The sequence below is a fragment of the Equus asinus genome, chromosome 25, assembly GCF_041296235.1.
Source record: "Equus asinus isolate D_3611 breed Donkey chromosome 25, EquAss-T2T_v2, whole genome shotgun sequence".
NCBI classification, from domain to species: Eukaryota; Metazoa; Chordata; class Mammalia; order Perissodactyla; family Equidae; genus Equus; species Equus asinus.
In genome coordinates this window covers 17,248,946-17,274,014 of record NC_091814.1, presented here as the reverse complement: position 1 = coordinate 17,274,014, position 25,069 = coordinate 17,248,946, and the positions used below count along the sequence as shown (strand labels likewise).

The 25,069-nt window shown below is 53.6% G+C and overlaps 2 protein-coding genes across 3 annotated transcripts; one reads left to right on the top strand and one right to left on the bottom strand.

Moving 5' to 3' along the window:
• Window positions 1-5,898: 5,898 nt before the first annotated feature.
• PKLR (pyruvate kinase L/R) lies at window positions 5,899-14,738 on the top strand. Of its 2 annotated transcripts, none has more exons than XM_014837033.3 (11): window positions 5,899-5,998; window positions 7,139-7,321; window positions 9,551-9,642; window positions 9,740-9,871; window positions 10,021-10,207; window positions 10,578-10,848; window positions 10,972-11,122; window positions 11,406-11,558; window positions 11,653-11,819; window positions 12,561-12,742; window positions 13,376-14,736. In XM_014837033.3, exons 1-11 carry the CDS (start codon window positions 5,899-5,901, stop codon window positions 13,480-13,482), a joined length of 1,725 nt encoding a protein of 574 aa, XP_014692519.3. In that variant the 3' UTR covers window positions 13,483-14,736. The 2 variants fall into 2 exon arrangements, with proteins under 2 accessions (XP_014692519.3, XP_070353614.1); XM_070497513.1 differs by lacking the exon at window positions 5,899-5,998 and adding an exon at window positions 6,307-6,526 and having other exon boundaries at window positions 13,376-14,738.
• Window positions 14,712-24,455, bottom strand: HCN3 (hyperpolarization activated cyclic nucleotide gated potassium channel 3). The gene is made up of 8 exons (XM_014837031.3): window positions 23,971-24,455; window positions 20,691-21,120; window positions 19,610-19,771; window positions 18,972-19,190; window positions 18,407-18,553; window positions 17,743-17,983; window positions 16,746-16,910; window positions 14,712-16,254 (listed from the first exon to the last, which is right to left on the bottom strand). Exons 1-8 carry the CDS (start codon window positions 24,252-24,254, stop codon window positions 15,554-15,556), a joined length of 2,349 nt encoding a protein of 782 aa, XP_014692517.2. The 5' UTR covers window positions 24,255-24,455; the 3' UTR covers window positions 14,712-15,553.
• Between the last annotated feature and the right edge of the window lie 614 nt (window positions 24,456-25,069).

Sequence of the window (25,069 nt, the reverse complement as noted above, 5' to 3'; positions counted from 1 at the left end):
CATCTCAAAGGGTCATGGAAGGCATTCTCCCACATATGGTACAAGCAACGTTCTAGCGATCACAGCTTTCAGCTGCATCCCCAGAGCATTAGCACAGTGGCTAGTTTAAGCTGTTGTATTCTGTGACCTCTTGTTACAGAGGCCAAGCCTGAGTCCTTCTCTAGGAGACCCTCTCTCACTGACTTAGGTGTCCCTCTATATCTCCCCATCGTAACCCTGATCACTAAATACAGTCCCTGAATTCTTGCCTGTCTTCTCCACCACTTGGGACCTTTTGAGGACCAGGACACATATTTGTTGTTGTCACCCAGAGCACAGCACAGGGTCTACCCCAACAATAAACTTGTATGGAATTTGTTTTGATGTTTTTTATAACATACCAAAAGTAGAGAACTATTCTAACGAACCCCCATGTAACTGTCAACCGGCTTTCACAATTGTCAACATTTTATTCATCTGATTTTATCAAACTACCCTCCTTTTCTTCTCCTCACACCAAACACCACATTCTTTCTTTGCTGGAACTTTTGTGTGTGTGTGAGGAAGATTGTCACTGAGCTAACCTCTATGCCAATCTTCCTCTATTTTATGTGGGATGCCACCACAGCGTGGCTTGATGAGCGGTGCTGGGTCCATGCCCGGGATCACAACCTGCGAACTCCGGGCCGCCGAAGTGGAGCCCAGGAACTTAATCACTGTGCCACTGGGCCAGCCCCTTTGCTGGAATATTTTCAATCAAACCCCCAACATCAATATCACTACACCCATAAATATCTCAGGATATATCTTTAATAGACAAGGAATTTTTTCAACACAACACACAAAATTAACAGTAATTCTTTAATATTATCCAATGTCCAATCCATGTTCAAGTTTCCTGGATTGTCTTAAAAATGTATTTTGCAATTGGTTTGTTCAAATCAGAATCTCATTCAGGTCCACACGTTGCATTTGGTTGGTACGTGTCTTAAATAATTTTTAAATAAACAGTTCCTCCTTCCCCCTTTTTTTCATGCTATTTCATTGCTGACGAAACTAGGGCATTTTTTTATAGAACTGCCCGTATTCTGGATTTGGCTGATTGCATCCTCAGTTTTCATTTAATCATTTATCTATTCCCTGTGTTTCCTGTAAATCAGTCGTTAGGTTTGAGGCTTCATTAGCATCGGAATTCTTCTGAGGCATGTCCTTCCTGTGGCACGGTATCGGGGCACACAGGCCCGGTTGTCCACTTCTAGTGGTGCCAAATCTAATGGCTTTGGTAGCTATTGATGAGTATTTTAAATTTAACTGAACAGAAGGAGACAAGAAAGCCCACCACTATCTATTTCCAGAGCTCTTTCATCAACTCAAACAGAAACTCTATAACCATTAAACAGTAACTCCCCAGTGCCCCCTCCACACCCTCAGCCGCTGGCAACCTCTGTTCTACTTTGTGTCTCTAAGAATTTGTCTACTCTAGGTGCCTCATGTAAGTAGACTCACACAGAATTTGTCTTTTGTGACTGGCTTATTTCACTTAGATAGTGGCGATGGTTGCCCAACACTGTGAATGTACTTAATGCCACTGACTTGTACATTTGAAAATGGTTAAAATGGTAAATTTTATCGTATGTATATTTTACCACAATTTTTAAAAAAAGAAAAAGAGACCTGGGCCCAGACTGGCCTCTCCCTCCGGCTCCTCTCTGGCTGGTTTCCTCCCCTGCAAGTGAAGGGTTCCATACATGGATTTCAGGGGGTCCGTTACAAAAGTTGTGAGGAAAATCGAGGCCTCTCTTCACATGCAGAGTCCAAGATCTACTCTAAGTGGAATAGAAAAGCGGGGGTGGGGGGGTACAGAAGGTGTGTATAGTACCTGCTGACATTTGCCTCAAAAGGGAAGGGTTATATATTGCTTGTGTCTGCATTGTCTTTTGCTGGGAGAACACACAGAAAATTCAGTCCCGTGCTGGGGGGAACTGAGTGTCTGGGAAGCAGGATGAAGCTGGGAAGGGAGAAACTCTTCACCCACAGTCTGTACCTCTGAATTTTGTATATTATGCAAATATCTGTTCAAATAAATGTAAATACATTTTGAACAAATTCTATGGCACTTTTGGAAAGACAGATGCAGAGGCCCAGCCCCGATATTCTGGTTACTGAAGTCAGAGAGGAGTCACCGATCCACGCGGGAGAACAACCACAATTCCGCAGCGCTCACAGCACTTCCACGTATATTATCGCACTACTTCCTCCCGAAGGTTTGTTATCTCGGTCTGCAGATGACGAAACTGACGCTCCGAGTGCCTCTCCCGGTCGCCCGGCTTCCGCGTGCCGCGGCGCCTCCTCCGCGCAGCCGCCCCGCCCTCGCCCTCTGGCCAGCGGCCCGCGGGCGCCCCTCGCAGGCCTGCCAGCCGCCCTTTCCCCAGTGCGAGGCGGGAAGGGTGGTCCCTGGCTTGCAGAATACAGTGGCCTTAAGAAGGGGGACGGAGCCTGGACTTTGTGTGCGTGTGTGTGCATGAGTGTGTGTCTCTGAGAGAAAAAGTGTGTGAAGTTCGGGAGTGTCTATGTCTAATTGTGTGAGTGTGTTGTATGAGTGTGTGCTTGTGGTGTGAGTGTGGACTCTGTATTCGTGTTAGGGTTAGGGGATGTGTGCATGGGTGGAACTGGAGTGTGTGTGCACGCTCATGTGGTGCAAGTGTGCATGTACACGTGTCCCAGCACTGGGCAGTCTCCGTGTCCTTGACTCAGTTCAGCTCTGGTGTCACCGCCTCTGTGAAGCCACACTGACCGCGTCCCTCACGCACAATGCTCAGTCTCTCCTGGCGCCCCTCTGTATCCTGAACACAACTCCATCCCCCTCACGACACACTCTATTAAACCTAACTGCTGGCCGTCCTGTCTCTCCCCAGTCTGAGCAGGGACCCGACCTTGGTGACCTCACACCCTCGGAGTCCGGCATGGGACAGAACACACGGTGGGGGCTCGACCCATGCTTGCGTCTGTGTCTTTGTGTGTTCCACGTCCCGCGAGCGGCCCTGTATGTGCGGGAGGGTTGGGAGTGTGTGCATCTGCCGGGCTGGGGAGGGATCTCGCCTGACAAAGCTGAACACTCTCGTCCTGTCTGGATCCTGGAAGCCTGTTGTCCCTCTCCCGGTTTTCTCACCCATAGGCCTCCTGCTCAGGGCCGCCTGACCCTGTGACAAAGGGCAGACCGTCTCTCACGTGGTCACTCACTGACCCAGGGTCAGCCAGACTGCTCTTCCTCTTTGACCTGATTTCTGGTCAGTTTCTGTCCCTGGCTGGCTAGGACAGGGGCTGCTCTGGGGCACCAACCTCCACCTCCTGTTGGCCACTTGGGATTCTGGGATTCTTGTTCGCCCAACTGGTCCTGGAGTCAGTTCAAAATTGCCAGGCCAGGGGCTGGCCCCGTGGCCGAGTGGTTAAGTTCGCGTGCTCCGCTGCAGGCGGCCCAGTGTTTCGTTGGTTCGAATCCTGGGCACGGACATGGCACTGCTCATCAGGCCACACTGAGGCAGCGTCCCATATGCCACAACTAGAAGGACCCACAATGAAGAATATACAACTATGTACTGGGGGGCTTTGGGGAGAAAAAGGAAAAAATAAAATCTTTAAAAAAAAAAAAAAATTGCCAGGCCAAACTTAAACATCTCGTGTCCCTCTCCGACCCCCATGCCTGAGTCCCTAGTCTCTGAAGTTTGTTCCTTCTGGTTACAACTTTTATTCATAGAGCCTAGGACCCCAAGCTCATTCTACCTTGGGAAGTCCTTCCTATTGTCTAACCTCTTTCTTTTCCAAGCAGAGCCTGAGGCTTCTCCTCTTCTCCTCCACTGAAACAGTCCTGAGAAGGAAGGAATAGAGCTTGGTGGTTACAGCTCAAGCTCTGGAACCACACTCTCTGGGCCCAAATCCCAGCTCCACCACCACCAAGATTTTTAGCCCCAGACAAGCGTCTCAGGCAGGGCTTGTCAGGAAACCGAGGGCTCTCTTAAATGAGATCATTTGAGGAGTGTTTCATAACAGGATTCTATTCAAAGGTGCGGGCAGGGTGTTACTAAACCACAAGGGATGGGGCCTTACTCCAGATCTAGGAACAGTGGGCTTAGTTACCACCCTTGGGATCCCAGGGGATGGAGAGAGAATGGTTCCTAGAATCTGGAGAGGGCCCCCAGGCAGGAGCTGGGGCCTACAGCAACCTGACGGGGGAGGGGGCAGGCAAATGCCCAGCCTCCCTCTCCTCTGTCTCATCTCCTATTGGTGCCCGTCTCCACTGGCCAAGCCCTACAGAGGCCGTGGGGCAAGGCCTTCAGCCTCCTGGCCCCAAAGCAGAGTGGAGAAGGGTAGAGAAAGGATCTGGAGTGGCAACAGAAGATGCCCACACACCCTGCTGGCCTCAGTTCCCTCAGCTGTAAAACAGGCTATTAGGCCAAACTTCCTTCTAGGTTGTCGTGGTGATAAAGCAAAGGCTGCACATGAGGCATTGAATGCTGCTCCAGCATATGGTAAATGCTCAATGAACAGGTCCTACTGTCTGCCTATTGATTTTAATGATTAGTTAGCATCTCAAACTTAGCCTGTCTAACGCTGAACCCTTGCATGTCCCCCATCCCCCCTGCAAACCTATTTCTTCCCTAGTCTCACTGAGCAGCAGCACCATCTGCCCAACTGCTCAAGCCAGACTCCTCAGTGCCATCCCCATTCAGGGGATGGAAGCTTCCCTCTCCGTCTCCCCACTTCTCTCTGTCCTTCCACTCTGTCTGCTCTTCTCCAAATACATCTCAAATCCGCCTCCCTCTCTCCACTGCCACTGTGCTAGTCCATCAACCTCCCACCCAGATTACTCCTGAAACCTCTCACCAGTCTCCCTGCACTTACTCTCATCCTCTACCGCCAGCCACAGGGCTCAAAAGCATCAGTTGGCTGTCACTTCCCTGGGCAAACCCACTGTCCTGCATGGCCCTACTTCAGTCTCCAATTTCTCCACAGACCAGGCCCCTCTACTCCGGGCACATGGACTCATGGCAGCTTTCCTTCTCCTTACCACCGGGCTTTTCTCTTCCTCAGAGCCTCGGCATGCATTATTTCCAAGCCCATGGAAAACTCCTTGCTTCCAATTGTCCCCACTGGTTCCTTTTCATCCTTGAAATCTCGACTTAAATATGATCACTTCAAAGAGGGCTTCCCCAACTACGTCGTCTAAAATATATTCCCTTCCCTTCTTCCCATTGGCTTCTCTGTTCCAGCTCCTTGATCGATTCCTTAATAGCACTTACAAAGTTTGTAGTTATAGATTTATTTGTGTGATGCTTGTTTATAGTCTCTCTCCCCACCACACTGTAAATTCCATAGAAGGGAAAACGTCCCATCTGTTTTGCTCACCACTGTATCCTCAGGACCTGGCACACAGCAGGTGCCCAATAAATATTGAAGAGCGGTCAATGAGCATGGGAGCCAATGTTATGATGATGGTCAGGCTATCACAGTCCTTCCAGAGAATCCCCACACACTGGCAAAGTGCTCCCCATCCCATTTCTTCAGGCTCCAGGCTCTCCCCTAAATGCCCTGCTTCCTCGCTTCACCCAGGACTAACTTCAGTAAAGTACAAAGAAAAAGGGGCTGCATCACCGGCAAAAAAAATCTCTATTTAGGTTGATGACCAGACAATGTGAATGGATTGAAAATTTATCAGGAAAAATGGATGAGAGAGGAAAAATGCCAACAGACAGGGGCAGAGAGCCAGCAGGTCTGGGGGAGGGCCTCTGTGTGGGGACAGAAGCAGCCTACTGGGTGTGCCCCTTTCCTTTTGTCTGGCTCCCTTAGATAAGACCAGCAGTTTTGTTATCCTCTCCCCCTCTCTCCACAGTCGCCACAGCCCCAGTCCCACACTTTGAAAGCATGTCAACCAAGGGGAGCAAACGACTCCAGCAGTCTTGGTCACGGATCTCTAAGTCCCAAAGGGACTTAGCAAAGTCCATTCTGACTGGGGCTCCAGGAGGTAAGAAGGGGCAACAGAAGCCATTGAACGTAGAGGGGATATAGGGTGGGAATCAGGAGTTGGGCGGGGGGGGGGGTACGAATGATCAATATCTGCTCCTGGCTAGGAGGCATTTGAGGAAGATCTCTGTTCATCTGAGTTCTCCCATGTTAAGTTGTAGACCCTGGTCTGGGCCTCTTCTCCTAGCCCTTATAGACAGGGCAGAGGGGAGCCTGCAGCATGAGGCCACGGGGCGGAGCCGAGGGGAGCCTGCAGCATGAGGCCACGGGGTGGAGCAGAGGGGAGCCTGCAGCATGAGGCCACGGGGTGGAGCAGAGGGGAGCCTGCAGCATGGGAGCCATGGGGCACTCCCGTGGTTCCTGGACTCTGACCCCTGAGGCACAGGGCTTCCAGTGTCAGGGGAAACACTGGTGACACTTTAACCAGTACGCAGAACTGATCCCCAGCCTAGGTGGACCTCACGCCTCTGACAGCCTGACAGTGTGGACCAGACTCCCAGAGACAGGCAGGCGTGCAGTGGCATGGAGGGTGAGGCTGGAAGTGGGGTTCCTCTGGGCTGGCCTGGGTCAAGCTACAGGGACCCCAGGACCTGGAGTAGCATTGAGGGGGATGGGGAAATTCAGAGGAGATAGGGTGGAGGTCCAGCCAATTGCCAGAGGTTTGAAGGAAGAAAACAGAGACTTTAGGAGAGGGGACTGGGTGATTATGGGCCTGAATAATGAGGGGCCACTGTGGACTAGAAATAGGGGCTGAGGCTGAGGGAAGTCAGCAGCTGAAGGGCAAGAAGTTCGGGAATTGTGAGAGATCAGATGGCTGAATGGTTGAGAACTTGAAACTAGAGTTTGTCAGACATGGATGTGAATCCCATCTCTGCTACTTAGAAGCCGTATGATCTTGGGCAATTTATTTAATCTTGCTCAGCCTCTGTTTCCTTATCTATAAAATGGGAATAATTATAGAACATTTAACAGGACCTGCTTCATAGGATCCTTGTGACTAAGTAAGATAATGTATGCATAATGCCCAGCTCCTAAGAAGGACTCAACAAACCTGAAGAGCCGAGGGAAGGGCTAGAGGGTGTGCTGAGATGAAAGGATGGGGAGGAGAGGTAGGGGTCCAGGCAGCCACCTTCTATTGCAGGACAAGCGGGGTACCTGCGGCGGGCCAGCGTGGCCCAGCTGACCCAGGAGCTGGGCACCGCCTTCTTCCAGAGGCAGCAGCTGCCAGCTGCTATGGCAGACACCTTCCTGGAGCACCTCTGCCTGCTGGACATTGACTCCGAGCCCTTGGCCGCACGCAGTACCAGCATCATTGCCACCATCGGTAAGCAGCCTCTACCCCCCCCCCCACCCAGAGCACCACAGGGCCTCTTGGGTGCTTCTCAAGGTGCTTCCCCATCTTTTGTCTCTTTTGAGACTCCTCCGTATATGACAGAGTCATTCATTCAACAGATATTTGTTGAGCACTTGGTAGACAAGGTTTTGGGCCCTGGGAGTAGATTCATAAATAAACAAAGATCTTTACGCTTGGGGAGCTGACAATCTAGCTGGCTGGGACAATAAATGATAAACATAGTAAATTATTAAAAATAAATAAGTTATTTAGTGTGTTAGAAAGTGATGAGAACTATGGAAAAAAGAAAAATAGATCATGGTAAGGGGCATTAGGGATGTGAGAGTGGGAGGCAGGTTGTAGTCCTAAATAGAGAGTCAAGGTAGCCAGTATTCAGAAAATTAGACATGAGCAAAGGCTTGAAGGGGATGAGAGAATAAGCCATGCAGAAGTCCAGGGAAGAGAGTTCTGGGCAGAAGGAATGGTTAGTGCAAAAGCCCTATGTCAAGGAGGCTGGAATGGCCAGAAGCTATCAAAGGCAAGAATTGCAGAAATGAAGAGATTGGGGAGGATGGAAGATCATGGAGGCCTTAGTAGGCCATTTTTAGAATTTGAGTTGAGTTTTCCTGCCTGAAAAATGGGAAACCACTGCAGAGTTTTGAGCAGGGGGAATGACACACTCTTATGTGTGTTTTAACAGAACCACCCTGACTGCCGTATTGAACATAGGTTGGGGGTGAGGGTAGAGGCAAGAGCAGATGCTGCTCCTACGGTATTGCTGGCTCAGACCAGGCGGTGGCAGTGGAGGCGGTGAGAAGTGATCGGATTCTGAATGTATCTTGAAGGTAGAGCTGACAGGATTTCCTGATGGATTGGATATGGATGGGGGTGAGGGCAAGAAAGGAGTGAAGGATGACTCCAAGGTTTTTGGCATGAGGAACTAGAAGGATGCATTATCATCTGAGCAGGAAAGATGTGGTGGAAAGATTTGGGGCAGGGAGCAGATCAGGAGTTCAGTTTGGGGCACGCTGAGTTTGAGATGCATACTAGACATCTGAGTATGATATAGAGTAGGCAATCAGACACACAGATCTGGGTTTGGGAGAGAGGTCTGAACTGGAGATATAAATTTGGGAGCTGTCAGCACATAGATGGTATTTAAAGCCAGGAGACTGGTTGAGACCACAAAGGGAGTGAAGGTAAGATGACAGAGAAGAGAATGGGGCATCTAATGTTAAGAGGAGGAAGGAGCAAGAGAGACTGAGAAGGAACAGCCAGCGAGACAGGAGTAAACTGGGAGAGGGGGGCGTCTCGGAGGCTGAGTAATGAGGTGCATCAAGGATGTGTGTCCAATGCTGCCATGGGGCCTGCTAAGATGAGGACTGAGAACTGACCATGAGATTTAGCAACAACACTGAGGTTCTTGGTGACCTTGACAAGAACAGCTGCAGTAGAGAGACGGAGGCCAATGTCTGACTGGAGTGGACACAACGGAGAATGGGAAGGGGGCAGAACTGGAGGCAGCAAGCACAGACAATTCTTGCAATGAGTTTTGCTGCAAAGGAGAGCAAAGAAATAGGACTGCAGCTGGAGGGGGAACTGGGATTAAGAGAATTTTTTTATGATGAAAGAAATAACAGCAGGTTGACATATTGATGAGAACGATCAAATAAAAAGGAAAACATTGATAACACGGAGGACTGGAGAATGGCTGACTCTGTCTCTGAGCGGGTAAGAAGGAGACCTAGCGCGCAAGTGGAAGAACTGGCTTTAGGGAGGGACTGGAGAGGCTGGCCAGCTGGCTCTCAGTTACACAGCTGCCCTATCGGCAGAGCAGGGATGGGAGAGAACTCAGCTCTCCTCCGTCAGCATGACACCTGCCAGCTCTAAAGCCCATACCCCAAATGCTGTCACTTGGCACCCATCCCCTGCCATACCTCCTCCGGATTACCCCTATACTGCAGCACTTACTGCCAACCAGGTTACCTCAGGCCTGGCTGAAGACACTCCCCTCCAAAACCCCCCCAGTGTTGCCTCCCCAGGGAGGCAGGTGTTGGCTGGAGAGGAGAACGGAGTTTCTGAGCTGTGAGCAGAGATTGTGTCAGGAATAAAGGTCAGGTAACAGGACTTCTGTGGTATGGGGCATCTCTGAGGGTGGTGATGGGTTTGGTTTTCTCAGGGTTGGGGAGAAAGTTGTCTGAGTGGGATCTGTGTTTCCAGGGCCAGCATCTCGCTCCGTGGAGCTCATCAAGGAGATGATTAAAGCTGGGATGAACATTGCACGATTCAACTTCTCTCACGGTTCCCATGAGGTTGGGGCAGGGCCAAGGGGAGGCAGGCGGGGCTAGAGGATGCCCCAGGGTCCTGGCCAACTTCACCTGAAATCCCTGTTCGGGTTCCTGCCCCCAGTACCACGCTGAGTCCATCGCCAATGTCCGAAAGGCAGCAGAGAGCTTTGCAACTTCTCCGCTCAGCTACCGACCCGTGGCCATCGCTCTGGACACCAGGGGACCAGAGATACGCACTGGGATCCTGCAGGGGGTGAGAGGCAGGCCGGGCCGGGCCACACTTGGGGGATCAGGAAGGGGGTGATAGAGCACGGAGACAATTGCCCGTGCGGGGAGTGTGGGGAAAGGCTGACCCAGGACAGCATGGGGCAGAACTCAAGACTTCTCTGGCTCTGCCCCTAGGGCCTGGAATCAAAAGTGGAGCTGGTGAAGGGCTCCCAGGTGCTGGTGACCGTGGACCCAGCATTCCAGATTCAGGGGAACGCAAACATCGTGTGGGTGGACTACCCCAATATCGTCCGGGTCATGCCACTGGGGAGCCACATCTACATTGACGACGGGCTCATCTCCCTACGGGTCAAGAAAATTGGTGCGGATACGCCTCTCACCCTAGCCATGCACAGAACTTGAATGCACTTTCTTCCCTTGGGCTCACACGCTTGTCCTGTAGATCCACCACACCTTCCCCTGGCCAGCATCCTTCCCCACCCATCTCGGTCCCCAGAGCCCCAGCATCCCAACTCCTAGGCTCACCCTGAGTTGGGGCTGGACTGGCAGGTTAGTTGTTTCTTCCACAGATGTCCACCCAGTGCTATTTGGTGCAGACCACGGGCCAAGGGTGAAGAGACGAATAGGACATGGTTCCTGATCTCTTGAGGGTCCAAGCCCCATGCTCCTTCTATCACGATTATGCCCCAGGCCTCACCCGTGACCTAGGCTGGCTCTTTCTATGCCCGCAGGCCCAAAGGGGCTGGAGACTGAAGTGGAGAGTGGTGGCCTTCTGGGCAGCCGGAAGGGCGTGAACTTGCCAGGCATCCAGGTAGACCTGCCTGGGTTGTCCGAGCAAGATGTCCAAGACCTGCGCTTTGGGGTGGAGCATGGCGTGGACATCGTCTTTGCCTCCTTTATGCGGAAAGCTAGCGACGTGGTTGCCGTCCGGGCTGCTCTGGGGCCAAAAGGACAGGGCATCAAGATCATTAGCAAAATCGAGAACCACGAAGGAGTGAAGAAGTGAGTCCCAGTCTTTGTCCCTATCAAGCCCTAAGCCATCCCCACTGCTCCTCCTCTTCTTCCCCCTACCTCTTCCTGTCATCTTCTGGCTCTTCCCCAGCCCTGACTCCCCCAACCGCCCAGGTTTGATGAAATCCTGGAGGTGAGCGACGGCATCATGGTGGCACGGGGTGACCTGGGCATCGAGATCCCAGCTGAGAAGGTTTTCCTGGCTCAGAAGATGATAATCGGACGTTGCAACTTGGCGGGCAAGCCTGTTGTCTGTGCTACACAGGTCTGGAGTGAGCCCTCAGGGCTGGGGCCCTCTGTGGGACGCCTGAGGGTGAATACCCCACCTTAGGCCTATAGCAGGCTTGCTGTCCAGCGTTTGGTCCTCAAACAACAAAGTTGGGAAGAAATACCGTGACCCCCATTTTCAGATGAGGAAACTGAACAGCCAGGATCACACAGTTTGTGACGGTGACTCTGGCTTTCAGGGCACTCTGAGAGTGTGGATGTCAGAGAAGTAGCTTGTCAGAGTGTGACTCCTACAGCTCTGACATCCAGATGTTCCCCAGATGCTGGAGAGCATGATCACGAAGTCCCGGCCAACTCGGGCAGAGACCAGTGATGTGGCCAATGCTGTGCTGGATGGGGCTGACTGCATCATGCTGTCGGGGGAAACTGCCAAGGGCAACTTTCCTGTGGAGGCCGTAAAGATGCAGCATGCGGTAGGAGCTCAGAATGCAAGGCAATTGGGTCGGAAAACCAAACCCCTTCCAGATGCCAAGGCCCCTGCCCAGCCTGACCTCCTGGTGCCTGCAGATTGCCCGGGAGGCAGAGGCTGCAGTGTACCACCGGCAGCTGTTTGAGGAGCTGCGCCGGGCAGCACCCCTGAGCCGTGATCCCACTGAGGTAGTCGCCATCGGCGCTGTGGAGGCTGCTTTCAAGTGCTGTGCTGCTGCCATCATTGTCCTGACCACAACTGGCCGGTGAGGGGGATACTGGGAACACTAAGACAAGGCTTTGGGTCAGGGGCAGGCTGGGATGGGCCACAGGCTTGGGTTTTGTCTCGTCATAAGCGATGAAGAGTATCATTCTAGCACGAGAGAAGAGGTAGCTATGAGAGCTGGAGGCCAGGAGAGGCGTGTCTTAGAGCACACTAGGAATTGTGCCGGTGAGCTCTAGGGGGTTGGAAGGAGAAGGCGGCATCACTGCGTGCTTTGGCTTCAGGCCATTTGGGCTCTTAAGGCTCAGAGGCAAGTCCTCTGCGTTTAGCCCACAAAGCCTTACAATGCTGAGGTGCTGCCGAAGGTCCCAGAAGGTCTGAGTTCAAGTCTTTGCTCTGAAACTTAGATATGACCCCTTAGCTAAGTCAGCCCAGCTCTGTAAGCCTCCTGTGTTTCCTCAGGGGGCTGTGAGGATTAACAGGAGACATTTGTAAGTTGAGTACTATGTAAAGGTACATTCTCAGAAGGGTTTTGTGTTTCTCAAGGAGGTTTCTTATTATCTCATTTGATGTATCCTTTATGATCTCATATCTTCCTGGGTGGTAAGAAGGCAGGCATTCTTACACCCATTTTACAGGTGAGGAAACCAAGGCCCAGAAAAAGATGATGATTTACCCAGGGTCACACAGCTTGTGGGTGACACTTGAACCAGAACCCAAACTCTTGTTTCTTGGTTCAACAGTCTTTTCTCTGTTCTGGGCTGACTTTCTGTGTCTCCTTCAGCTCAGCCCAGCTTCTGTCTCGGTACCGACCTCGGGCAGCAGTCATTGCTGTCACCCGCTCCGCTCAGGTTGCCCGCCAGGCCCACCTATGCCGAGGAGTCTTCCCCTTGCTCTACCATGAACCTCCAGAGGCCATCTGGGCAGACGATGTGGATCGCCGAGTCCAATTTGGCATTGAAAGTGGTGAGCCACCTAGACTTCCTCCCAACCCGCCCCTGGATTTGTATCATGACTCCCTCAATCCCACTTCCCACACCCCTCAAAAGGGCCTTGCGTCTCTCCTCTCGTCCTAGATTTTCTCTGTGAGATTCACTAAGACTCAGAGATATTTTGGCCTCTAGGGGCGGGGGGGGTGGGGGATGCTGAGGGAGGAGGGCAGAGAGAGGTCAGGGTCATCCCTAAGAAGTCAGCCCACCTGCTGTCTACACCAGGTGGTTAGAGCCTGGTGTGACATAAGGAGCAAGAGGTGAGAGGAGAAAGGGGGACCCAGTCCCCTGAAGCTGGAACTAAAATTTAATTTACAACTGGCTATGACTGTACCCCACCCCTTCCTATCTGATAGCAACACAGGCGGACAGACTTGCTACTTAGGAACACACCCCATGCCACCCCACACACAAATCTGCTGCTCTAATATACTGCCGTGGTCACATTCCCTGTGGTGCGACCTGTGGGACACCTTGTATGGTTTGCCTCAGGCCCCTTATTCCCTACAGAATGGCCTTAAGGAGATGGAGGGTGGTGGCTGGTTCTTGTTACAGGGCTGGCCTGGGTCTCTCAATGGCTGATTGTCATCCTCTCCCCCTACCATCCCAGGAAAACTCCGTGGTTTCCTCCATGTCGGGGACCTGGTGATTGTGGTGACAGGCTGGCGGCCTGGCTCTGGCTATACCAACATCATGCGGGTGCTGAGCATATCCTGAGATGCCCCTCCCCCTCTGACCCAGCCAGCCCTGGATCCCATCCCTTCTACCCACTCCCTCCACCTCACACCCCTCCTACAGCCCCATATCTAAGTCTTGTCTACCCCCAGTTCTCCCTACCCAAGGCCACATCTGCCATCTAACCCCATTCCAGGGCGCCCCTTCCCCCTCTCCATTTCACACAGGCCCTGAAAGTCTGTGTCCAATTAAGCACTGGCCATCCAGCTGCACCAACTGTAGATTCCCTGCACCCAATGCTCTCAGCTGAGCCCTAAGATGCTCTGAGCCTTTAATCTCAGCTAAACTGGTTAATTCTATTCCCCCAGGCTTCCCACGCCTGGCGGGAGGCGGGGAGAGGGGAATGGAGTGATCCTGTCCACAGTCCCCACAAAATCACTACTTTAAAAATATCCCATTTCCAGGCAGTCTGACGTTCTCATACGTGGCCCTCATGCTAAACTGCGCATCTCCCAAGGAGTGCCACCTCTTCCTTCGTTGTGACTAACAGTGACATCAAAGCACCCCCCTTTTGGGAAAGCCAGGGTAGATGTACCCTGGGAGAGCCGAGAGTGGGGGACTCATCTTGTCACTATCTTTACAGCCTCTGCTGGGCCTGCAGGCCACTCCCCGATTGCCGTCATGCCCACCTCATGCCTCGCTGGGTTGGACACCCTGCTCCCTCCCCCTGCACCCAGAAATTCCTTCGTGCCCACTTTGTTCCACACACACACCAGGAGCCAAATGAGTGTCTCTCTTTTCTTTTTAAACCCAGCTGTTTGGAAGCAATTATAAAACTTCTCCCACACACCCAGAACCCCAGAACTCCTCACCCAGGAGAAAAGGAGATTTAGGATCCCGGCCCCACGTTCTCTGATGCTGTGGAGTAGGTGTGGGGACAGAGGGTGTGGTAAGGGATTTCTCTTGTCCCTGAGAAGGCAGAGGTGCTGGCTGGCCTGCCTTTCCCCAGGCTTGGATAGCTCGGGCCCTCCTGAACCACCAGCAAACTCAGTAGGGAAAAAAAACCCTAAAAGTAAAAACAGTCCTGCTCCCCCTCTTGGGGGGCCCGTCCTACCCCTACCCAGATAGGGAGAGGATTCCAATACTGCTGCCAATGGAAATGGGCAAGGAGCACAAGAGCTGGCATGGTGGGGCCCTGTGCCTTCCTATCTCCTTACCAGGAGGGGAGGGGAGGGATGAATAAAGGAATGAGTGAATAAGATGAATGGATAATAAATTAAATTAGCAAATGAATACATAAATACAATTATTAAATGATTGAACAATTAAGAATAAATAAATAAGGAGGAAAGGAGGAAGGAAAGAAAAAAAGCCATCTAAGGATTCAGCCACCAGCTCCCCACCCGGGGGGATCTAGGCTGGCACACTAAATAAGGAGGTGCCAACCATCCCCATGCATGGGGCACAGGGAGTAGGTGGCTCCCAGTTTACAAAAAGACAGTTCTCCCACAGAGACAAAGAGCGCAGGGAACTTGGCAGGAGATGTGTGTTCCACTCTGGTGGTATAGACAGGGAGGGTCCACACATGGCAGTGAAGGTGATGCCCATACTGGGGACTTATGACATTTGTTGACAGTAATGGGGGCACAAGTAATTGGCAGTGCCCAGCTATGCTAGGGGGACAGAAAGATAACCGTGCCAGGCAGAACCTGCAGGGTCATGGGCAGGGAAACAGAGACATCTAGTTACTTGGCAGTGATGGTGGTGGCAAGTACTTGTGCTTAGTAAAGTGGGATCACGGGTCCAGGCCTGCACCTGGCAGGACCATGGCCGAGGAAACACCCTTGTCAAAGGGCTTGGAGTCACTTCTACTTGGCAGTGGAGACATACAGCACTCGGCACAGTGCCTTGAACACAGTAGGCGCTCAGTACATTTGATGGATGGGTGAATGGATTAGGAGGATGTCAAACAGGCTGCAGGGTGCCTGAGCTGAGGACAGAGACCATCTTCGTAGTAGTAAGGGGAAATATCCCATAGGGCATTGTTTCAGGTCCCCTCAGCCTTCCCCAAGAGGCACCTGCCCTCGGGCACCCACTACCGCACCCAAGGGTTTCACATGTTGGCAGAGAGCTGGGGGCCCCGGGGGGTGACTGGCTCAGGCACTGGTGGCCTGGGGGGCTGGGCTGTCCCTGGAGGCTTGGCTAAGAGCCCTGAGGGGGGCAGGCGTTCACTTCCTGAGCCCTTCCGCCCCGGAGAGCCATCACCTGCTGCCCGCTGAGGCAGAGAAGGTTGGGAGGCTGAGAGTGGGCGACCCCGAGGTCCTAGTCGCCTTCCACCTCCTCCTGGGGGGGGCCCCAGCAGGGACACCTGGGAGCGCCCAGCCCGGGATAGGCTGGCATGGAGGGTTCGAGCAGGTGGGGCTGGCAGGCGGGAGGTGGATGCCCATGGCCCCCCGGCCAGCAGAGGGCCAGCTCGGACAGGCACCAGAGGGGAGGCTGGGGAGCCTGCTGAGCGTCGAGCAGAGCGAGCAAGGAAGGTGGCTGGAGAGTCGGGGGAGAGGGGCAGAGGGCTCCGCTGGTGAGTCAGGGCAATGGCCACATTGGACGTCACAGCGGCTGCCTGCAGGGGCGCGTGCACCAGTGGCTCCCACAGCACTGGCTTTCCGCTGAGCCGAGCTCCTGTGCCTGGGGCCAGGCCACGAACACCCCGAGCCATGTCCCTGTCGTGTTGCACCAAGTGCTGCTCCATGATGCCCCCACTGCTGCCAGGACTCGGCTCAGAGCGCTTCCGCTGTAGTATGGAATTCTTCTTGCCTAGAAATTTTCCCAGGAGGGAGGAGTTAAGCATAGGGAAGAAATCCAACATGAAGGTTGGACATCAAAGAGTGTGAGGGGAACAAGATGGAGTGAAGGGATGGCGGTGGGATGAGGGTAGAGGATGGGAGTCAAGAGTATGGAGATGGGGTTGGGGGATGGAGATTGGGAGATGGGGGTTGGAGGAGGAGGGTCTGGGGATGAGAGTATGTATCAGAGATGGTGAGGGTCATGGACTGGTACTCAGGGAGGAAGGACTCAGGGCATGGGGACTCAGGGCGATACCTCCAGGGGAAGGAGATACTGAGTGATGAGGACAGCAAGCCGCAGTGTTGAAAGGCCTATTGGGGGTATTTGCTGGGACTGGGGTGGACTAGGGTGTGATGCTGAGGTACTAGAGCCTCGGCCCTGGGACGCTGGGGGCTTCCTGCCCTGGAGATAGGGTGAGGGCACAGCCTGGACCCAGAGCAGACAGGGTAGACAGGCCTCACCAATGCGGCGCAGCCGATCCATGGCCACAGTCTCGAAGGCGCGGCGCATCATGGGGAACTCCTCGAGCACCGCGTTGAAATGGTCCACACTGAGCGAGTAGAGGCGGCAGTAGGTGTCGGCCCGCACGCTGGCCGTGCGCCGGCCCCGAGTCAGCAGACAGATCTCTGCCCAAGTTGGGAGGAGACCTTCAGAACCACTGTTCCCAGAGCTCCCTCTCACTGGGCCTGTGGCAGCTGACCCAGCTTCCTCAGGCTCCCCCCAGACGGGGAAATTAGTGACTACCAACCCACCCCAGGCTCCTTAAATGCTCCAAGCATTGTCCCTCTCCAGACCCGCACAATTACCATCCTTCTCACTCTCTCCATACTGAAGCTGACAAACAGGAGGTTTTGCTGGCCGCACACTCCTACTGCACTTTAATTCCCACCCACCTCCACTGCTCTGTCCCAAGGGGTAGGCTTGGGGCATGTACTCTCAACTCTCACCCTTTTGAATGAATGCCAAGGGCAACCCAAGAGAAAAGTAATGCCAAAGGGCAAAGGGCAACACAATAGGGATGCTGGAGGGGGCCAGAGGTTTGGGGACTGAGAGATTATATGAGCCTCAAGTCACTTGGGGCAGCAGCTGGCAGAACTGCCCCCACTGCCACAAGCTGGGTCCCACCAGGGAGCCACCAAGCTCAAGCCCCTGGAACAGCACTGCTTTATTCCTATCTTTCCCTCATCTCATAGGATCCTCAGATTTCACTGCTTAAGGGTTCTAAAATGCCCACTAGCCCAGAAATTTTCAACCTGGCTGTACATTAGAATCCCTTAAGGAGCTTTTTATAAATACGGAGCTCCAGGCCCCAGGCCCAGAGATTCTGATTAAGCAGGCCTGGGGAGGGGCTGGAACTCTGTGATTCTGCAGCACAGCCAGGCAGGGACCCTGATCCAGGGGAGCAGTCGCCCTCTGTCCTCTGCTCCAGTCCCCCCACCCGCCCTGAGGCCTGCTGACCCCCAAAGTAGGATCCGTCAGTGAGGCGGGTGTCCCGGGCGCCACGTGCCAGCACACTGAGCAGCCCATGCTGGATGAAGTACATCTTCCTGCCCACGGAGCCCTCACGCACCACCAGGTCCCCTGGCTGGAAGACCTCAAAGCGCAGCTTGGTGAGCACTGCCGTGACGAAGCTGGGGTCGGCGTGGGCAAACAGCGGCATGTGGGCCACCAAGCCCCGGCAGGTGAAGTTAATGATCTCCTGGGCAGGGGAGGGGCCTGTTAGGCAGGCTGTGCCCCCTGCCCCGAGGTGCCCCCATTGAGCTCATCTGTCTCCAGAGGCCCCACCCCTGGGGTCATGATCTGCCAAAGGATGGGGATGCTCCAGTGGGCCTGGGACCATCCCTAAGCTCCTGACCTCAGAGCTCTCCCGTGAGCCCTTGCAGGACCATCCCCCCCAAATAGAGAACCCTGCAGCCCCTCCCCATGTATACTTCACCCCCATAAGAGCTTCAAGAAAGACCTTAGCCCCTAAAAGCCCCCCAAAGGCCTGGCCTCCCATGGGGCCCACTGCAGGCCCCATTCTGTATAGGTGCACCTGCTGACCAATAGCCCCTACCCTACACAGCATCCCAGAAGCCCAGGTCCTTGAAGAGCCCCCCTCCAGGGCCCTGCCCAGTCCCACCTCCCGCAGCGGCTCGCTCAGCTCGCCCAGGATGCTCTCCTCATCAAACATCTTGCCCTGGTAGCGGTGCTCATAGTACTCGTGGATGCGCTGCCGGGTGTCAGCTGGCAGCTTGTGGAAGGACATGTACTGCTCCACCTGCTTGTACTGGAGGGCCAGCCGAAGGCCAGCAGGCAAGGGGACACAGAGACAGATGTGGGGCAGGAACAGCATGTGGGGTGTATGTGGAGGAAGATCACAGACAAGGGCCAAACCCAGAGAGGTGAAACATGGAGACAGACGGGGATACACACAGCCACCGAGGGACACATGGAAAACGGTGGATACAGGGAGGACACAGAGCACAGTCACAGGAAAACCCAGAAATGGGCAGAGGAGGGGTCCAAGGACAGGGGCACAGGTCCAAACAAGGAAAAGTACACACAAGGTCACGGGACACATGGACATGGGGCAAAAAAGGACACAGAGATCCAACAGGGGCATGTGTCAGAACGGGCCTCAAGTTGAGCTACCCAGCCTCCAGCTCCCTCCATGCCCACCCCTTCCTTCTCCTGCCCCTGCTGACCTTTTCCTGGTACTGACGCCGGGAAGAGTCCAGGGACTGGATGAGGGCGGTGGCGTGGCCGATGAACATGGCGTAGCACGTGGCGCCCACGATCATGCTGAGCATGGTGAGCCAGACGTCGGGCATGCCAACAGGTGCCTGCTGCCCGTAGCCAATGCAGAGCATGTGGCTCATGGCCTTGAACAGGGCATGGGAATACTGGCGGCCCCACGAGTGGTTCTAGGGGGCAGAGTGTATTGCAGAGCTGGGCATAGGCCCCTCAGAGCCTCGATGTCCTTCTGCCCCCTTCTCTCTCTCTTTCAGTCCTTCTACCTGCCCCCTTCTTCTTCAGACTTGCCTCGCAGGAAGACACTTAAGTTTGCTTCTGGGGAGCCTGAGGCAGAAGGGGCCTCTTTTGCAGCTCGGAGGGCCTCAGTTTCTGCCTAGCTTTCCTTTCCAGCCTGCTGCCTCCAACACACAAACACTTCTCCTGAGTCTCTTTCCCCTCTCCTCTTACCTCCCCACCTCCTCACTCCTGTCTTCTCTCTTGATCATCTCTCCATCATCTCCCACCTCCTGCCCGCTGTGGTCATCCCTGCTACTCGGTCAGAAGAGCCCTTGGAAGGCCCAGGAGAGGCAGAGCCGTGGGGAGTGCTCACCACCATGTGGTTGATGGAGACCCAGCAGTCGGGAGGGAAGTCCTGCAGCATGGGGACCAGGAACTGCAGACAGCCATCCCAGTGACATAGCAGCAGCATCATCCCGATGAGGTTGAAGATGCGAACCACGGCACTGGCCAGGTCATAGGTCATGTGAAAGATCTGAGGAGTCCGAGGAGGGGCTACTGTGGACAGGAACCCCTCCCTGCCGGTCCTCCTCCATTCCCAACCTTGCAGATGCTCTCTCTGAACTTCTCTCTAGCCCCAGCCCCCATGAGTTTTTTAAATGTGGCTCTTATTCATTTGTATAGAGCTTTACAGCGCACATACATAGCTAACACAAGTAGGTTGTGTTTCTACTCTCATAGATAGGAAAATTGACAAGATCATGTACTCAGAATCACACAGTAAGTGTCACAGTAGAAACTCAAAAAGGTCTACTGTACAAATTGCCCAGATGCAGCCTGGAAAAGAGGAGAGAGGGCATTTCAGAGTGTAACGTCCCCAGGGCATGTGTTTAAGGAGTAATGCCGGCAGCCCTCTTCCTCTCCAATAATAACAACAAGAGGTAATTCACTGAGAACATACTGTGAGCCAGGCGCTGTTCTAAGTGCTTTATAGGTATTACTCCTTTAATCCTTATCACCCAAGTATATTCACCATTTCCACTTTATAGAAGAGGAAACCAAGTCTCATATAGTCAATAGTAAAACTGGGATCTGACCACAGGCAATGAAATTGCAGAGCCCACACTCTGAACCACTAAACTCTGCTGCCCTGCAGTTGAAATTCCAGTCTCTCCCACCCCCCGCAATTCTTAACTCCCTTCCCACATCTTCTCCCAGAGTCCAGCTAAGTATTTGTCCAGCAGCTGCGCCCCAGCCTCCTGCACCACCCTTCTCACCTTGGGACCCTATTCCCTGAACACTTATTGTGTCTCTGCTTCTCCCCAAACAGCTCTGGAGAGAGCCCACCCTCAGAAGCCTCACCCATCTGCGCCCCCCTAAAGTCACCAGAAGCGCCACCCATATCCCTGTCTTGGAGGAGTGTGCGAGCCCCCCTGCCCACCTCCCCGCCCCACCTCCTCCCACTGGTGTATGTAGCGGATGAGGCGAGAGAGGCGGAGCAGCCGCAGCAGGCTGAGGATCTTGGTGAAGCGCACGATGCGCAGAGCCCGCGCTGTTTTGTAGACCTCGGCATCCAATCGTGGCTCCAGCTCTACCACCAGGAAGATGTAGTCCACAGGGATAGAGGAAATGAGGTCAACCAGGAACCAGGTGCGCAGGTAGCGTGTGCGGATGGCCCGTGGTGCCAGCAGGATCTCAGCGCCCTCCTCTACCACGATGCCTGTGCGGAAGTTGAGCACCAGATCCAGCAGGAAGAAAGTGTCAGAGAGGACGTTGAAGACGATCCATGGAGGGGAGTTTTCCTCCTTGAAGAAAGTGATGCCCACGGGCAGCACAATGAGGTTCCCCACCATCAGCAGGAGCATGATCAGGTCCCAGTAAAACCTAAGGTGGGGATAGGATGGGGAATAAGACCACGATGATATTTCACCAGCCTCTAAACAGCAGTCTGACACAGCCAAGAGTGGGCAAGGATACAGAATAATGGAATGACCATTTGCAGCTGGTGGAGGTATAAATTGGGAAGACTATTTGGGAAAATAGTTTGGCATTATCTAGTAAAGTTAAACATTTGTATTCCCTGCAACTCAGCAGCTCCTTCCTAGGTATATACACACTCATGGGAAACATGTGCTCCAGGAGATATATACAGGAATAGCAGCATTAAATCTGGAAAGCCCAATGTCCATCGGTAGAAAAACGTAGATAAATAAGATAAACACAGTAGTTAGATACACTGTGATGTATTCATGCCCTGGAATACTATACAACTGAGAAATCCCCCAACTTCAGCTACATGCCGCAGTATGGATGAATCTCACAAATTTAATGTTGAGCAAAAGAAATAAGAAACAAAAGGATACATGCTGGATGATTCCACTTGTACAGAGTTCAGAAACAGGAAATCAGTTCCAGAAAAGTTAGAGTACTGGGTTTGGGAAAGGAATATGAGAGCTGTGGGGAGGTTTCTGGGGTGTCAGCAATGTAGTCTCTCTTACCCTAGATAGTTGTTACATGAGAGTTTGCTTTATAATTACTTTTTCATATATATATGGCCTGCTATATACTATACTACTATATATCACTCTACCATGTAAATATATATCCTAATTATCCCTACTTTATATATACATATGTATCTTCTTAATATGTATAAAATATATACATAATTCTCTTACATGGTATGATCTATGTCACTATTATTAAATATTTTAAATGTTAAAAAAAGATAAAGTACTCTGTGCTAATCTCACAGAGTTGCTGAAAAATAGCCACTGAGACAATGGATGTGACAGTGCTGTACAAGTTCTAATTGGTGTTATGACTCACCCACCCTTTATCCCCAGATTTCTGAAGAGGTTGCTGCTTCTCCCATCTCCAGCTCTCTGCCCATTCTTAGTCTAGGACTTCAGGCCCTCCCCAGCCTTCCCCACCCCATCTCTCCTCGTCAGCACAGTTGGACCCATGGTTCCTGCTTCTCTGCTGGGATCTGCTCATCTGTGTCCCAGGGTGGGGGTGGTCTGTCCTGCCTCCCATTTGAACTAAGCTTTTCAAGGATACCCCCATCCCCTGCACAGCACCTCAAACAGGGCTGCACATACAGAGATGCTCCATAGGAGATTCTGAGGCAAGGCTTGAAGTTCTACACTCTTTTCCTCCTCTAGCCTCCCTGTGCCCACTGGGACTCTGGTTGAGACCAGGCAAGGGCATGGGCAGGGGGAAGTCGCACTGCTGTGCTGGAAGCTGTGGAAAGAAGAGGTCAGCAGGGAGCTAGGTGAAGCCTTCATTCAGAGAAAATAACTGGACAATCTGAGGGTCCTAATTAGCTATGATGGTTTTAATTCCAGGACACACCTAATTGCAGCATCAACCCACGACCCAGCTGGGTTAGGACTCCAGGACCCAATCCCTTCTGACTCTGACTACAAAGTCAATCCTTTCAGCCACTGAAAGAAGCTTGATGGTCCCCAAGTCCAGGCCTCCAGGAAGGCCCTGGGACTGTGTGCTTTCAATCAACAACAAATCCTCGACCCACTCTTGCTCTCACTCCTGGGCCACTGGAGAAATCCTGTAGTGTGAGTTGGGAGAGGAGAGGGAAAGAGGGTTTGCCTAGCCATCCAGCATCTTCACAGCCTGACTCACAGGCAGTCACAAGCCTGGCTGGTGATGCAGTAGAGAGGATGGAGAAAAAGCACGATAATAAGGGGGATACAAGGCTTCTAGGGTATACATCTGAGGGTGAAACGGGGGAGGGGAGGGAGATCCACAGGACACTAGAAAAGGTGCATTGGTGGGGTGGGAATGAGGCAATAAAGAAGAGGGGAGTGGAAGGAACAATGAGAGAAAGAGGAACATTTAGGGAGTGTGTATGTCTGTGGATTCAAAATGATGTCTAGGTCCCCAGTTGTGTTTCCAGGCTCCTGATTCACACCTCATCCTTTCTGCTCATTTCTCTCCCCAGGTTAGGTGTTTTACACACATCCTTGCCTCATCCAAAAGCTGTCCTTCATTTCCTCCAAGGACAGGGCTGCTCTCCTCCCCTAGCGACCTTGATATAGAGGTACAGCCTGATGGGGACTATGAAATGGCCCCACCCCCACCCTCGGTCCCTTCTCTCTGGTAGTCACCTGGGCGGTGGCCATGCCCCTGCGTTGCTGCCTCAATCCGAGTCTCGGCCCGGCCCCGCCGCATCCCGCCTTCAGCACCGTGGACAGCGACAGAACTGTCCAGACCCGCCCCCCGCCCCCACTCTCCTCCCAGCGTCCCTAATTTTCCTGGTAGCCTGCCCTGCTGAACCAGGCAGGTCCTGGGGGGGGGGGGGGTGAGGGGAAATAGCGGGGCTCGGTTTTCCCCTCAGGCTGACTCCGAGCCTTGGAATATGACATAATTTCCCAGATCCCCAGCAAGCAGGACTGGAGAAGGCAGGGGTTCCTAATTCCAGTAGTCCCTGTGTTCCATGGGGAGATGCCGGGTTCCTGAAACGGGAAATCCAGATCTCCGCTTGTCCTTTCTGGTAGCCCCAGCCTGTGAAGTCACCGAGGACCTCTGGCTGGGGATCCCTCGCCCAAGAATTCCCAGGCTAGGTTGGGGGAAATGCCTTTCTCGCCCCACCCAGGGACCCCTGGGCCGGAAATGAAGTGACCGCGGAGGGTGGGGCGGCGGACCCAGCCCCCGTGTGGCTGCCCGTGAAGGTGGGATCTGTGTCCCCCGCCCTCTCTGCCGGGCCCCCAGTACCGGAAGTCGCTGTAGGGGTGGATGATCCAGGCCCCTGCTGACTTGACCCTCTCCTGCTCGATTTCCACTGCTTTGTGGCTGCCGAACACGCGAAGGGAGAACTTGTTGACCGTGGGCTGGAGCAGCGTCCCGAGCTGCCTCCTCTTGGGCTCGGGCCCGGACCCAGACCCAGGGGTCGGACCCGAGGCCGCGGTCGCAGACGCCGGTGCAGCAGGAGGCGCCGCTTCCAGCCCAGGGGTCGCCCCGTCGCCGGCCGGGGTGGTCGGCCTTTGCTCCGCCTCCATGACGCCCGCCAGCTTACACGCTTGGCCTCCCAGACCCTACCACGGCCATCTGGGACCCCCGACCCCTCCCGGAGCCGGAGCCGGCGCAGCCCCTCGGGCTCAGAGCGGAGACGTAGTCGGCTGGGAACTGCCTGCGCGCGGGGCGGAGGGGGTGTGTGCGACAGACACTCCGGCGGGCAGCGGGCGGCTTGCGCTGCGCCCCCTGGCGAGGGCCGCGGGAAGGCTGGGTAGGACCGGCGGGGGCGTGGCCGTCCGAAAGCCATCCCGGGAGGGGGCAGGGCCAACAAAGCCTGTATCCTGGAAGGACTCTGAGGTGGGCGTGGCTTAGCATATACGGGACGTTCTCCAAGTGTAGAAGAAGGAGGGGAAACAGCCAGAGCCATGGAGAGGGCGTGGCCTAGAGTTGATGGGCTTTTATCCACTGAGCGCCAGGGAGGTGGAGCCGCCGGCGAAGGGCGGGAAAACCGGACGCTGGTTGTAGCTCATAAGAATCGGGAAGGCAAGGGATTGGGGACCAAGGGAAAAGGTGGGGAATAGCTTTTTTGAGATTCTTCCCCACTCTCGCTCATGGACTTTCTGCTTTCCACTTTCTCCCTCTCGGCACTCTCCTAGGCGTATTCCTTCCTTCTGATCTCCATACTGCTCCTGTTAGTACTTCACTTACGAATTCATTGTGCTAACCTTCACCATGTGCGACTGCCTGTCACTGAATGGACGCTGAGGATACAAAGATGAATACAAAACTCCTAGCCATAAAGCCACTGCTTGTCTGTGCCTGCAAACAGACAGAACAGGTAAACTATAGTGCTATGTGA

Bases quoted from the DNA above. Each gene is read 5' to 3' on its own strand.
- PKLR (XM_014837033.3), top strand. From the start codon at position 5,899: ATGTCAACCAAGGGGAGCAAACGACTCCAGCAGTCTTGGTCACGGATC. The intron at 5,999-7,138 runs GTAAGAAGGGGC...CTTCTATTGCAG, and splicing joins TCTGACTGGGGCTCCAGGAG to GACAAGCGGGGTACCTGCGG. The intron at 9,643-9,739 runs GTTGGGGCAGGG...TCCTGCCCCCAG, and splicing joins TCTCTCACGGTTCCCATGAG to TACCACGCTGAGTCCATCGC.
- HCN3 (XM_014837031.3), bottom strand. From the start codon at position 24,254: ATGGAGGCGGAGCAAAGGCCGACCACCCCGGCCGGCGACGGGGCGACC. The intron at 19,772-20,690 runs GTGGGGCGGGGA...CGGACTCCTCAG, and splicing joins ACATACACCAGTGGGAGGAG to ATCTTTCACATGACCTATGA. The intron at 18,554-18,971 runs GTCAGCAGGGGC...CTGGCCCTCCAG, and splicing joins GGCGTCAGTACCAGGAAAAG to TACAAGCAGGTGGAGCAGTA.